The 13,504-nt window shown below is 35.4% G+C and overlaps 4 protein-coding genes across 4 annotated transcripts; 2 read left to right on the forward strand and 2 right to left on the reverse strand.

Moving 5' to 3' along the window:
- Positions 1–182: 182 nt before the first annotated feature.
- RO3G_05484 (uncharacterized protein) lies at positions 183–1,787 on the forward strand (the record flags this gene model as incomplete). Its single annotated transcript, XM_067660074.1, has 8 exons — positions 183–224; positions 311–707; positions 764–813; positions 875–1,047; positions 1,102–1,165; positions 1,218–1,320; positions 1,382–1,557; positions 1,611–1,787. The coding sequence occupies 8 exons, from the start codon at positions 183–185 to the stop codon at positions 1,785–1,787; spliced, it is 1,182 nt and encodes a 393-aa protein (XP_067516175.1).
- Positions 1,788–2,222: 435 nt separating this feature from the next.
- RO3G_05485 (uncharacterized protein) lies at positions 2,223–4,067 on the reverse strand (the record flags this gene model as incomplete). The annotated part of the gene is made up of 8 exons (XM_067660075.1): positions 2,223–2,269; positions 2,331–2,736; positions 2,795–2,883; positions 2,942–3,008; positions 3,057–3,166; positions 3,225–3,350; positions 3,411–3,584; positions 3,767–4,067. The coding sequence occupies 8 exons, from the start codon at positions 4,065–4,067 to the stop codon at positions 2,223–2,225; spliced, it is 1,320 nt and encodes a 439-aa protein (XP_067516176.1).
- A 3,188-nt stretch (positions 4,068–7,255) lies between these two features.
- RO3G_05486 (uncharacterized protein) lies at positions 7,256–8,147 on the reverse strand (the record flags this gene model as incomplete). Its single annotated transcript, XM_067660076.1, has 3 exons — positions 7,256–7,378; positions 7,429–7,983; positions 8,037–8,147. 3 exons carry the CDS (start codon positions 8,145–8,147, stop codon positions 7,256–7,258), a joined length of 789 nt encoding a protein of 262 aa, XP_067516177.1.
- A 1,146-nt stretch (positions 8,148–9,293) lies between these two features.
- On the forward strand, positions 9,294–13,360 carry RO3G_05487 (coatomer protein alpha subunit; the record flags this gene model as incomplete). Its single annotated transcript, XM_067660077.1, has 7 exons — positions 9,294–9,311; positions 9,381–9,522; positions 9,579–9,920; positions 9,970–10,185; positions 10,247–11,610; positions 11,686–13,080; positions 13,145–13,360. 7 exons carry the CDS (start codon positions 9,294–9,296, stop codon positions 13,358–13,360), a joined length of 3,693 nt encoding a protein of 1,230 aa, XP_067516178.1.
- Positions 13,361–13,504: the final 144 nt, after the last annotated feature.

Raw genomic sequence — 13,504 nt, forward strand, 5'->3', positions numbered from 1 at the left:
GTCTCTGCACCCAGGGAAATTTTTGAAAGGGGGTACTTCTCAAGCGAATTTTTTACGTCACTCATCGCTATGTCATCACTATGATCGGTGTTGGAATAGAAGGCGGTAGATGAAAATTAATTACTTTTATGACAGAAGGAAGAGTGTCTGTTTCTTTATCACACTGAAAAAAAGAAAAAGAAATGAATGCTTCAAAAACACTTGTGGTCGACAACGGTACTGGTGTAAAGTCTTATATATAATATGAACATTCTGAAAAAGCTTAAATGAATAATCTTCTGTTCATTAACTCGTTTCCATCTTTTTATAGTTTGTAAAGTGCGGTTATGCAGGTTCTAATTTCCCTGAACACGTATTTCCCAGTGTTGTCGGTCGACCTATTTTACGTGCTGAAGAACAAGTTGGTAACTTGGAAGTGAAAGACGTTATGGTGGGTGATGAAGCTGCTCAACTTCGAAATATTCTTCAAATGTCATATCCGATGGAGAATGGTATTATTCGTAACTGGGAAGATATGCGTCACTTGTGGAACTATACATTTGATGAAAAGTTAAAGGTCGACCCTAGAGACTCCAAGATATTGCTGACTGAAGCGCCTATGAACCCTAAACAGAATAGAGAACAGATGGCACAAATCATGTTTGAAGAATATGGATTTCAGGGGATTTATGTAGCTATCCAAGCTGTGTTGACTCTTTTTGCTCAAGGTATGCTTTATATGTGAGTGAGAGAGAATACGAAAAAGATTAACAAACGATGATAGGGCTGATGTCTGGTGTGGTGGTTGACTCTGGAGACGGTGTGACGCACATTGTAAGAGAAAGAGGAAAGAGACAATCGAGGAAAGTAGGGGGCTTATAGGTTTTTGCATTAGGTACCTGTTTATCAAGGTTACGCACCCGCCAACCTGACTCGTCGTTTAGATGTTGCAGGTCGTCATGTTACTAGATATTTAATCAAGTTATTACTCCATAGAGGATATGCATTTAATCGTACCGCTGATTTTGAAACTATCCGCCAAGTGAAGGAGAAGCTTTGTTATGTGAGGTATACTTTACCATGTGTCATACGTACACGACAGCTAACTCTTCTTCAAAAAAGTTACGATCTTGAATTAGATCAAAAACTGGGTAATGAAACTACTACATTAGTAGAAAGCTACGAGGTTTGTTTCTATATAAACACATGCGTATCTTTGTCACTTACATCTATCCAAGCTTCCCGATGGACGTATTATCAAGGTGGGATCAGAGCGTTTCGAAGCACCCGAATGCTTATTCCAACCAAACTTGATTGATGTTGAAGCTCCAGGCATGGCAGGTAAAAAAAGAAAGCAACTACCATTCACATAAAAAGAGCTCACTATTTTTGTGAAATCTAGAAATGCTGTTCAATACCATTCAATCAGCAGACATTGATATCCGTGCAGATCTTTATAAACACATTGTACTCTCTGGTGGATCTACTATGTATCCTGGTCTACCCAGTCGTTTAGAAAAGGAAATGAAACAACTTTATCTTACAAACGTACTGGAAGGAGATGCAAGCAGATTAAGTGTAAGCCAAGACAAGTTGCGATTGTAAGCAAAATCTGAATAATTTTATTATAGAAATTCAAAATTCGTATCGAGGATCCTCCTCGACGTAAGCATATGGTATACCTTGGTGGTGCAGTACTTGCTGATATTATGAAGGATAAAGAATCATGGTGGGTTACTAAACAAGAATGGGAAGAATCAGGATCTCGTGCATTAGATAAAATGGGTGTATTGGGTTCAACTTCATAAAATGTCGTCAGTCTTTTTTAAATGTTGCCAATAAAAAGTTTTGACAACAAACGAGTAGGATATATACCCTCTCTCTCTCTTTTTTTTTTCACTTGACTATATAAGCTTTTTTATATATAAAATTAAAAAATGTCTGGTAAACCATCCAAGCCTCCTGCTCCTAATCCCTATCCTCCTCCACCAAGAAAATGAAGCAAGAGATAGTGTTGTCTGTCAGAAATGAACCAAAGCAATTTAAACTGGCTCTCATGTTCTTTATTGTTCTTGTCAATAAAAAAATGGTTCATTATACAAATTTTGGTTTATGTAATTATTGTTGTTATATTATTATTATTACTATTATTACTAAGGCTATTACTACTACTATTACTATTATTCAATAAACATACATAGTAAAAAAAAAAAAAAAAAAAAAAGGAAAAAAAAAAATTAAAACTAATCATCATCATCAGAACCAGAGTCTCCTTCATGATAAAGAGTAACTATACAAAAATAGAATATTATCAGACATTGCACTTACATCAAGTCAATCCTCACACTTACTTGAATTGAATTTTTCAAAGGGATTCGAATGATCAGACTTGAGTGTGACAAGCAAATTATCAGATTCAAGATCAAAACTGTTATTCTCTTGAGGCATTTTTCTGAAATTAATTGCATCTATTCCATTGGGCTTTTCAACCAGTGGCTTGATAGGTGGTGTACAGTGTCGAAGTAGAGCAAAGTTGATGTTTTTAAAGAATGGGTGTGCCTTGATATCGGACGCACCGGCTCTTGAGCCCAACCGCTTGAGCTCTTCCTTGTGTAATAATTTTCGAATCAAATTCTTTCCTTGGTTGGAGATGTGTGTCTTGTAAGGCATGGGTTGTTCACTGAATTGGACATCGCAGTGAAGTATACGTGAAAATGTTTCATTACGTCCAGACCCTTTGAATGGCGTCTTTCCAAACTGTTGAAGTAAGAAAATGAATCAATGGGCTTTTCTTTTTTCTTCTTCTTCTTTTTACCATCATCTCATATATTAAAATACCCAATGTCCACCAATCAACTGCACTTGTATGCCCACAGCCTTTGATGACTTCAGGTGCGATATATTCTAATAATAGATGTAGGTTACTTTTCACCTTTTTCCTGTCTTTCTTTCCTTGTATTACCTTCTGTACCAACAAAACTATTCGTTCGGAGGTTGTTGACGCAACTTTTTGTGTCAATAGAAGGCGGCTAAATGTGATTTGTTAGCAAGTACTATTGCAATTGTCAAACACTTACTGTGTGAGGTGAAGTGGATTTAATAATTGAAGGTTTTCCAGGTGGATGAGAGCCTTTACTTAAATCAAAATCAGTCAACATGATGTGCCCACTTTGATGTAAAAGAATATCTATTAAGGAGGTTAAACATTCATCGTTACACATAAATTACTTGGACTTTATTTTTACTTTCTGGCTTAAGATCTCTGTAAATATGTCCTTGAAGGTGTAAGTATTCCAAAGCAGCAGTAACTTCAGCAGCATAAAATTTTGCACCTTCTTCACTTAAACATTTTCCAGGTCTTAATTGAAGTGCTAATATAAGGTTATTAACATGCAAACCAGTTATTGATTTTTTTTTCTTTTTTTACGTACCTCGGAAGAATTCACCGCCCAAGCAATATTCCATAACAAAGTAAAGATAATCTTGACTTTGAAAAGAATGATAAAGGGTGACAATGAATGGATGGTTTGATATAGTTAATATTTCTTGTTCTGCTAAAGCTCTTTTTATTTTGTTTCTTCTAATCATTTCTTTCTTGGACAAGACTAACGATAATAAATGAGTTGGATTCTTTTTTATGTATATAATTATCATCAACCTTTCATGGCATATAGTTTATCTGTTTCTTTTTGTTTCACCATATACACTTTGCCTACGTCTCCTTTTCCAAGCATCCTGATCTTTACAAAGCTAGAAGGCCCTACTTCCAAATTTTTCACTTTAATACTGCTACTTGAATAAGTTCTTCGGCATGTTCTACGTAGTTTATAAAGCGGTGAAGCTGGTTCTGTGATAAGTGAAGGTATGGATATGGTTGATATATTATTTTTGCTGTGATTGTTGTCTTTATTTAATAACTTGGGAGCAGAAGCAACACGGCGAATAGTATTTGTCAGTTCACTTTGTTCTTTTTTTGCTGTTGAAAACCAAGAGTTACTTTTAAAACCCTTTTGTGAAGTTGTATCAAAGTCATTTGGTACTGAAAAAGCTGGAGTTGGATTAAAGAATGATTTAATTCTCGTCGTCATTGGGCTGCTATTGTAAGATGGTGGAGGAGCTGAAATAATAGTAGTATCACTATAGTTATTGGTGGCCGTCATGTTTCATGTATTTCTTCTATTCTAAAATACAACAGCAGACCCTTTATTCCTCTCTCTTTCTCACACTTTCTATTTTAAGCAAGTATTTTTATGTATGTACACACAAACACACACACACAAAAACTGTGGAGCAGAAAAGAGAGAGAGATATAAAAATTATTAAAATGCGGTCAATAAATGTTTATGTAGATTCGATCATGATTGGCTCTATTAAGAAATTTTCATTTTTACTGCCAATGGTTTGTTTTAGTAAGGTTTTTATTTCTCCTTTTAAGAATAATCTAATCATTCCACATCAAATGCGTTTCTGAATTGGGGAGAAAAAGAGTGAAATAGAGAGAGAGGGAAGGGGTGGATTACATATAAATTCTTTCTATTTTACTTTTTTAGAGATTGAGTTTGCAGACTCAGAAATAACTGGACGGAAATAAAAAAAAAAACAGTGTTGGATATTGTATTTAACTAAAAAATTAGAGAAGCAGGCTAGCTCATTTGAAACAATGAATTTGAGAAGGAAAAGAATGTGTGCATACAAAGGAATAAACATTAACTTCATAATTGTTGAATTCTTTTTTTTTAAAAAAAAAAGATGAGAAAAAGGCATTGCTTTGTTTTCTAAACATTAAAATCGTGATAGAGAATGGCAATGATATTGTTCAAATCCATGAAATAACAGTATCACATAATGATAACCATATACTTTAAACGTGACTGTTATACTAAAATGCAATTACTGTTGCGTTGTAACGTTTTGTGTTAGATAAAGACAGGAGGTTTATCAGAATGTTTATTCTTTTAAAATAAGCACAAAATGAATAGAAAGATTCAAGATAAAATACGGATTTATATCACCATAAATTAGAAAGGCTTAAATCTGCAAGGGGTTGGCTGTGAAAGTAATCGATCTAAACTATGAAGTACTGCCCCATCAGTTTAAGGGCTAATACATTAATATATGATCGGACATGTTTTTACACTAGTAGCATTTGAAGAAAACACTCACTGCATGTAGAGAACAATTTATATAAAGCATGCATAGTTGAAATAGGTACTCCCAACAAGCTTACTCTCGAATTGATAGGATTCATAACATTCTCCTTTTAGAAGCGAAATACATTTAGATCTGAGTTGTGAAAGGAGCAACTCATTCTGAATCCGATGCTTTTTTTTTAACGCTTGCTATTAAAGCTTCTAATAGAGAACAAGTATCAATGTTAGAAAGGTATTTTATTCTTCAAGGAGATATCATAGCTTAGAGCTTTGAGCATAGCAAGAATAAGAAGGATATTAAAGGCTTTTTAAATAATACATCGCCGAAAGCAATTTGATCTTTATCGATCCTAAGGATTGATTACAAAACTGTCTTGTAACCTCGAGACATTAAAGACAATTACAGTTTAATAAAATTAGAGAATACAAAACTAAGCAATCAAATAAATATAAAGAATAGTATAGCCTAGTTAAGGTTTGTGTATTGCTTTTACAATGCAATTTTGTAACAAGCAGCAAAATTAATTGGGTTGATTGTACAAGGACACAAGGGGAAAAAAAGTATTAAAGTAGAAGCAAGATGTCTACGATGGATCTTGTGCCACAAACCCCCAACTAATGTATTTTATGAATATAATCCAGCACAAGTGTAATGGCAAGAAAATTCATTCCAACGCATATAACAAGTATTATTTATAAAAGCCATTTATGAAAAAGAAGTTTGGCGGTCGAGGTCCACAGAAACTAATTATGTACTATATAGTAATTAACTTTCTTCAGCGTTACAAGTATTTAAGAATTGTTAAGTTTTAATTATGACTTTACTTAGTTTTCTTTTAAAATGGTAGTGTATCGTTGTAATACCAAATATACTTTTTATTATTATTTCCTGGTTCTTTCAAGAGGTTTAATGAGTCAGACATAAGCTAGTGTGTGTTGTATTTTATATTAAAAATCACTGGTTAATCAAGATTCGGGATACCTTTGTAATTGAGTTTGAGAATATATTATATAATCCAAGACCACCCAATTCTTTTAAAGGTATGAATGTTCCTTCCGTATCAATCATTATGAATTCCTAAACGGTACATTCATGACAAGTTAAAAATGGTTGTTTTATATTTTTGATATGCTTCATCTCTTGATTGCGTCCCCGCCCCGAATCCTATTGTTTTTTATTTAAGGCTACTATTATTAAATATTCAATACATTTCTTATGTAGATGCCTATAATGTCCTTTCTTCTTTGGTTATACGATTTTTAATATCAACAATCAGAATGATCAAAGATCCTTTTATGCTATAAATGAATAGTTTCCGTTATTGTTTTATGCAGATTTGGAAAAAATGTATCTGCTACTTTTATATATCTGTTTTCTGTATTCAAAGCAAGGCCTTTTGAGCTAAATAGTAATAGAAATTTGTGTTGAAAGAAAAGATGAGTTTGAAATTATTTTTTCCATGACTTTTGTGTTACAGTTAAACATATCAGGGAATCTTTGAATTTTTTTCTTTTTCTTTAATCTTCTCTTTTTTTCTCTTTTTTTCTGGCTTCACCTGAAAGGGCTCATACATAATAAAGACATTATTTTGCATGACCAGCATGAAAGCCTATAATAATTAATACGCATGCCTTTCTACCTCCATGTATTTATTGAAGATTCCATAAATGTTGAGGTGAGGATGCATGTGTACATTTTTATTTACATCAATGTTGTATATGTGAAATAAGCAATGGCTATAATAGAAGCCATGCCCAATAAAGAAGAAATAAAACCATTGTCTTTTTGAACAAGGAATGAGTGATATAAATGATTGTGATTTGATGTATGATTATTTTCTACACGGGATACAGGTTCGTGTGTCTATGATAGTTATATGTTTAGATGTTTGAATCATTTTAGTTTAAATAATTTACATGAATTATCTCGTCTTCTTCTAAAGGGTATTTTGCCTTGGTCAATTCAACATTTTGTACATTTCCAAAGAAGTCTGTCACTTTTACTTTGTCTAAGGGACGATGAAATAAATCTGAACGAATACCAGGATGAGAAGCAATTTTGGCAGGATCATATGTGCTAAACTGTTTCAATTTCCATGTTATTATCTTTTACTTCTTTAGTATTTCTACACAATTACCAAGTCCTGAAGAGTTTTGTCGCTTGTCATATCTATATTTTCTAAAAACTCCAAGTTATAGTAAGTATAACTATCAATGACTGCAACACCAATATCATGGTCCGTATGATGCTAATAATAATTAATATCTATAATCCCCTTTCTTTACTATTTTTATTTACCGAGTAGGAACTTTCATGTAATTCACTGCTTCCAGTAGCTAATATATTGGTTGAATTGATTTGACTGTACATCGTGTTTGCTTGACATGTATCAACCATAAACAAGATTTCATTATATCTTTTCTTTTCTGCCATTTGCTTGAACGCATCTGCCAAATCATACGCACTAATTTCCTCTGCATCTTGGAACTTTAAAAATTCATTGCCTCCATGTCCAGTCATGTAAACCAAGATGTTAGATCGATCGTCTGACAAGAGTCGTTTGGACCTTGGTGTATTGGGTGCCACACGACCTGTGAGCATACGTATAAAGTTTTCTACTGTCACTTCATAGCCGCGATAGTCTACTTCTACATTATCGCCGTAGAGGTCAAGATGACGAGCAGCATTATTGTAAACAGTAGCAGGATATCGATTGCGTGCATTACAAGATACATCGTCTGCAAGCATTAGGATGATGTTGGAGTCAGGAATACCTAGACGTTTAACTGTACGATAAATTGAAAGTGTGTTGGCAACATGTCGATAATTGAACCAAAAGCGGGAGGTGCATACCTGTGAAAATATTAGTAATTAAAATATTTTTCTGTGGGGGGTTTTTTTTTTACTAAAACAGCCCAGTTATTAGTATGTCCACTTTGACTAAAGAATCCTTCGATAGGTTCTTGCTGACAAAGAATAAAGGTAAAAAAGAAGAGTAACAATAGTAATCCTTTCATAAAATTTTGTACAGAAGAAGAAAAGAAAGAGAAATGATGATGAGAATACAATTATTTAAAAGTCAGAAGTTGTTCATGTTTTATGAGACCTCTTCTTTTTTTCAGTAAACATAATTCGTTTATTTATTTGATTATGTACTTGTCATATCAATTTTATATCTAGAATTATAGATATTATTGAATTGGACAACATGTATTCAAGCTTAAGGCAAAGCGCTTGTACGCAACAAATGACGTGGACTGGAGATATTTTATTTTCGGTCAACAATTCATCCACTATTGATGAATAGATAAAGCAACCAATATTAGATGTTACAAGGATTGCAGAATATCTGTCATTCAAATAGTCTGCTTTTTTAAAAGTTGGGTTATTCATTTTTCAATATGTGAGCACCTTTTAGCATCTATTCGTATTAAATCCAAGCACTTTGTATGCGCTTGCTCTACTTGGTTAGTATACAAGATAGTAAACTATCTTTTTCACCCCAGAAAATACAGTCTTGAAGTAAAACAAATGTCTGCAGATACTACGAAAGCAGCAATGCTGTTACCAAGGATAGTATCTTATCTCAGATGGAATGATTCACTTTTTTAAAAAGTTGAGCCATTTTTCTATTACTGCGTAACAAGCTGTCATCTCTCAACCGAGATCCTTCTTTTTACTCTAGGATAGCTTATCTATTAAAATTCCCAAGTATTCTAGACATTTTACATGTTCTTCTTGTGTGAACAGGTACGGAATATTGTCTTGACACGTCATGAAGGATTATCTTATTGGCTGTTACTTATTAAATATACAATCTCCGTTTATACCCAAAAATACAGGTGGAGAAGGCGCAAAGCCGTACTTTATTGTTTCAACTTTTTTTTTTCTTTTCATTTTTGGTCATCTCTTAAGTCAACTGAAAAAAAAGTGAAAGCAGCAAGTCTCTATCTTTTAAGTATGTAAAAACAAAGTTTAATTTTGCTTAGATTATCAAAAATTCATAGTTTTTCAATAGAATTATTAAAATAGAACTTATTTCAAGAAAAAATAAAAGGTTAGAATCAGCTTAAATTTTAAGTACATACGCGTACATGTACAGGTATTTAGTAACAAACTTGTAGTAGCGAATAAAAGAAAGACATCAATTGATTGAAACAAAAATGCAGATGCTTACAAAGGTACAAACAGAAACAAAAAATAGGGTGGACTCTTGCAGCATCATTTCTCATATTTCTCGACTTGAATAGTTTGAATCAAAAAGCAACCGTGTTAAAGGTATTGCTTTTCACCCTAAGCGTCCCTGGATTCTAGCCTCTTTACATAATGGCTGCATTCAACTTTGGGATTATCGAATGGGCACATTACTCGAACGTTTTGAAGAACATGATGGTAAATGAGTTGTCTCTTTTCTCTCGTTCTTTTGTTCTCATCATTTTTCTCTTTAGGACCTGTAAGAGGTATTTCATTCCATCCCACTCAACCTTTATTTGTCTCTGGTGGCGATGATTATAAGATCAAAGTTTGGAATTATAAGACCCGTCGTTGCTTATTTACATTGAACGGTCATCTCGACTATGTTCGTACCGTCTTTTTCCACCACGAGTTACCCTGGATTATCTCTGCTTCAGACGACCAAACCATTCGTATTTGGAACTGGCAATCAAGAACTTGTATTGCCATCTTGACAGGACATAACCATTATGTGATGTGTGCTCAATTTCATCCTAAGACAGACTTGATTGTATCAGCCTCAATGGATCAAACTGTTCGTGTATGGGATATTACAGGTAAAATAGACAATAATTGAAGAGAGCCAATAAATAACATTCTATACAGGTTTACGTAAAAAATCTCAAGCTCCAACTGCCATGTCCTTTGAAGACATCAATCGTGCTGGACCTGGCGGAGATATGTTTGGAACAACGGATGTGATGGTCAAGTATGTATTAGAAGGTCATGATCATGGTGTTAACTGGGCCTCTTTCCATCCTACTTTACCTTTAATCATTTCTGCTGGTGATGATCGTCAAGTGAAGCTTTGGAGAATGAATGGTAAAGAAAAAAGAAAACGGCAAAATGCAAAAAGTTGACTAAAAGGTTTTTTTTTCTATAGACACAAAAGCTTGGGAAGTTGACAGCTGTCGTGGCCACTACAATAATGTTTCTAGTGCCGTTTTTCATCCTCATCAAGATCTCATTTTGTCTGATAGTGAAGATAAAACCATTCGTGTATGGGACTTGACAAAACGTACAGCAGTAGCCACTTTCCGAAGAGATCACGATCGTTTCTGGGTTTTGACTTCTCATCCTGAACTCAACTTATTTGCTGCTGGTCATGATAGCGGTTTGATTGTATTTAAGCTTGAAAGAGAGCGTCCTGCTTTCCAAGTACACAACAATGAACTGTTCTATGTCAAGAATAATATCTTGCATATCCATGATTTCCCAAGCACAGCCAACCAAGAGGTAATGTCTGTTCGTAAGTTGGGCTCACAATTCGTTGCACCTCGCACATTGTCCTATAATCCTGCTGAACGTGCCGTCTTGTTGACCTCTCCTTATGAAGGTGGCGCCTATGAACTTTACCGTTTACCCAAAAATTTGAGTGGTAGCTTACAAGAGCCCTCGAATGACTCAATGAAGGGCACAGGCCACGCCGCTCTCTTCATTGCCCGCAACCGATTTGCAGTCTTTGATAAGGTGAACCAAACAATTGAAATCCGCGACCTTTCCAACAAGGAAACCAAATCATTCAAAACACCTGGTCAAGTCACTGATATCTTTTATGCTGGACCTAGTTCATTGTTGATGGCCACGCCTACCTCTGTTATCCTATTTGACATTCAACAGCGTCGTGCAATAGCTGAATTGGCAGTCTCATCTATCAAATATGTTGTTTGGTCAAATGATATGTCCATGGTTGCCTTGTTAAGTAAGCATACAATCACAATTGCTACCAAGGAGTTAAAGCAATCAAGTCAGATTCATGAAACAATCCGCATCAAGAGTGCTACTTGGGATGACGCCAGCGTTTTGATCTATTGTACATTGAACCACATCAAATATGCTCTGACGGAGGGCGATAATGGTATTGTCCGTACTCTTGATCAACCTGTTTATTTGACTCGTATGAAGGGTAAAAAGCTTTACGCCTTAGACCGTGATGGTAAGGTACGTGAGATTGCTATTGATCCAACTGAATACCGTTTCAAGTTGGCACTTGTCAAGAAGCAATACGACGAAGTTCTTCATATCATTCGTACCTCTAACCTGGTTGGTCAATCCATCATTGCTTACTTGCAAAAGAAGGGATATCCAGAGATTGCCTTGCATTTTGTCAGAGATGATAAGACCCGGTTTGAGCTAGCCTTAGAATGTGGCAACTTAGATGTTGCTTTGGAGACAGCAAAGGCTATGAATAAACCTGATCACTGGGCCAAGCTAAGCGCTGAAGCCTTGAGCCATGGTAACTACAAGGTAATTAAGCATTGCTTTTTTTTTATACAATTGTAATTATGTAAGACTAATTCCCTTTTCCTTCTGTATAATTAGATTGTTGAATTATGTTACCAACGTATCAAAAAAATGGACAAGTTATCTTTCTTGTATTTATTGGAAGGTAATCAAGCAAACCTTTCTAAAATGTTGGAAATCTCCAAGCTTCAAAACGATCCTATGCAACGATTCCAAAACTCTGTTTATTTGGGCGATATAGAAGAACGTATTCAATTACTCTTGGATGTTGGGCAATTACCTTTGGCTTACATGACTGCGAAATCACATGGATTGACTGAACAAGCCGAATTGATCTTGGCCACTGCTGGAAAGACAGAAGACGAAATCGAGTTACCTTCGATTGACGATGCTTTACCTTCTATTCCTCAACCAGTCGTTCAGCTGGAAGACCCCAATTGGCCACTGTTGACTGTTTCCAAGAGTTTCTTTGAAGGAGCTTTTATCAAACAACAGCAACAACAACCACAAGTAGCAGGCGATATAAGCTCTGTGATGAACAAGCCCAACTTTACGTACGACGATGACGCAATTGATGAAGCAGGTGGTGATTGGGGCGATGACGATGATGATTTAGGATTAGCAGCTACCGCTAAACCCACAGGCGATGATCTTTTGAACACAAACGACGATGAATTTGGAGATGCAGAAGAAGGTGGTGGTTGGGATGACGATGATCTTAAAGCTGAATTGGATGCCGAATTGGGTCATGTCGCTGCCAAAGAGACGGCTGAATTTGTTGCTCCTACTGAAGGTGTGAGCGAAAGCATGATTTGGACGCAAAATTCAAACATTGCTGCTGACCACATTGCAGCTGGTGCATTTGACAGTGCTATGCAAATCCTCAACCGACAAAAGGGTATTGTTCAATTTGAACCTCTTAAGCCTCACTTTTTGGCCATCTATCAAGCCTCCCGTGCCTATGTATCTCAAGTTTGTGCGGCTGCGGCTGTACCTATCCGTAGAAATCCAGAGTCATCTTCTCCTCGTAATGCTTTACCTGTGACAGTTTACAGCTTCCAAAACACAATATCAACACAGATTCAACAAGCGTATACACTCTTTTCTAACGGTCGATTGGCTGCATCAGCCCAACTCTTTAAACAATTGATTCATATTGCCCTTTTCACTGTGACGACAAGTGAAGATGAAACTCAAGAGTTGGTACAATTGATAGATATCTGTCGCGAGTATCTCTTGGGTCTCTCAATGGAACAGAAACGACGATCTATTAACGGCACCTCCCCTGAAGATTTGACGCGTGCCCTGGAATTAGCGGCTTATTTTACTCACTGTCAACTGCAAGTGAAACATATGCACTTGGCATTACGTCAGGCTACAAAACAAGCCTTTAGAGCTAAAAATTTTAGCACCGCTTCTCGATTTGCTACCCGATTACTCGAATTGGCACCTTCTCCTATGATTGCTGACGAGGTAACAAGTAGAAAATATAATATTTATGTAGGTTTTATCCTTATTTACTTGATTATGACGATAGGCACGTAAGATTCAAGGTGTTTGTGAACGTACTTTACAAGACGAATTGACACTAAATTACGATCAATATAATCCATTCGATGTTTGTGCCTTCAGCTTTGAGCCAATCTATCGAGGCTCACCTAAAAAGGATTGTTGTTATTGTAAAGCATCTTATAAGCCTGAGTATGAAGGCAAAGTATGTGCTATTTGCGAAGTAGCTAAAATTGGACAGTAAAAAATAAATAAATATAATCTCAGACAAATGACAAATTCCACGACTTTCTTTGTTATTCCAAACTTGTCACAATTTTTGTGTAAATGTATTTAATAAGATTCTAAAAAAGATAACTTGCTTTCTTTTCCTTTTTATTTCTTATAA

This window comes from Rhizopus delemar, genomic scaffold (assembly GCF_000149305.1).
Source record: "Rhizopus delemar RA 99-880 supercont3.3 genomic scaffold, whole genome shotgun sequence".
NCBI lineage: Eukaryota > Fungi > Mucoromycota > Mucoromycetes > Mucorales > Rhizopodaceae > Rhizopus > Rhizopus delemar.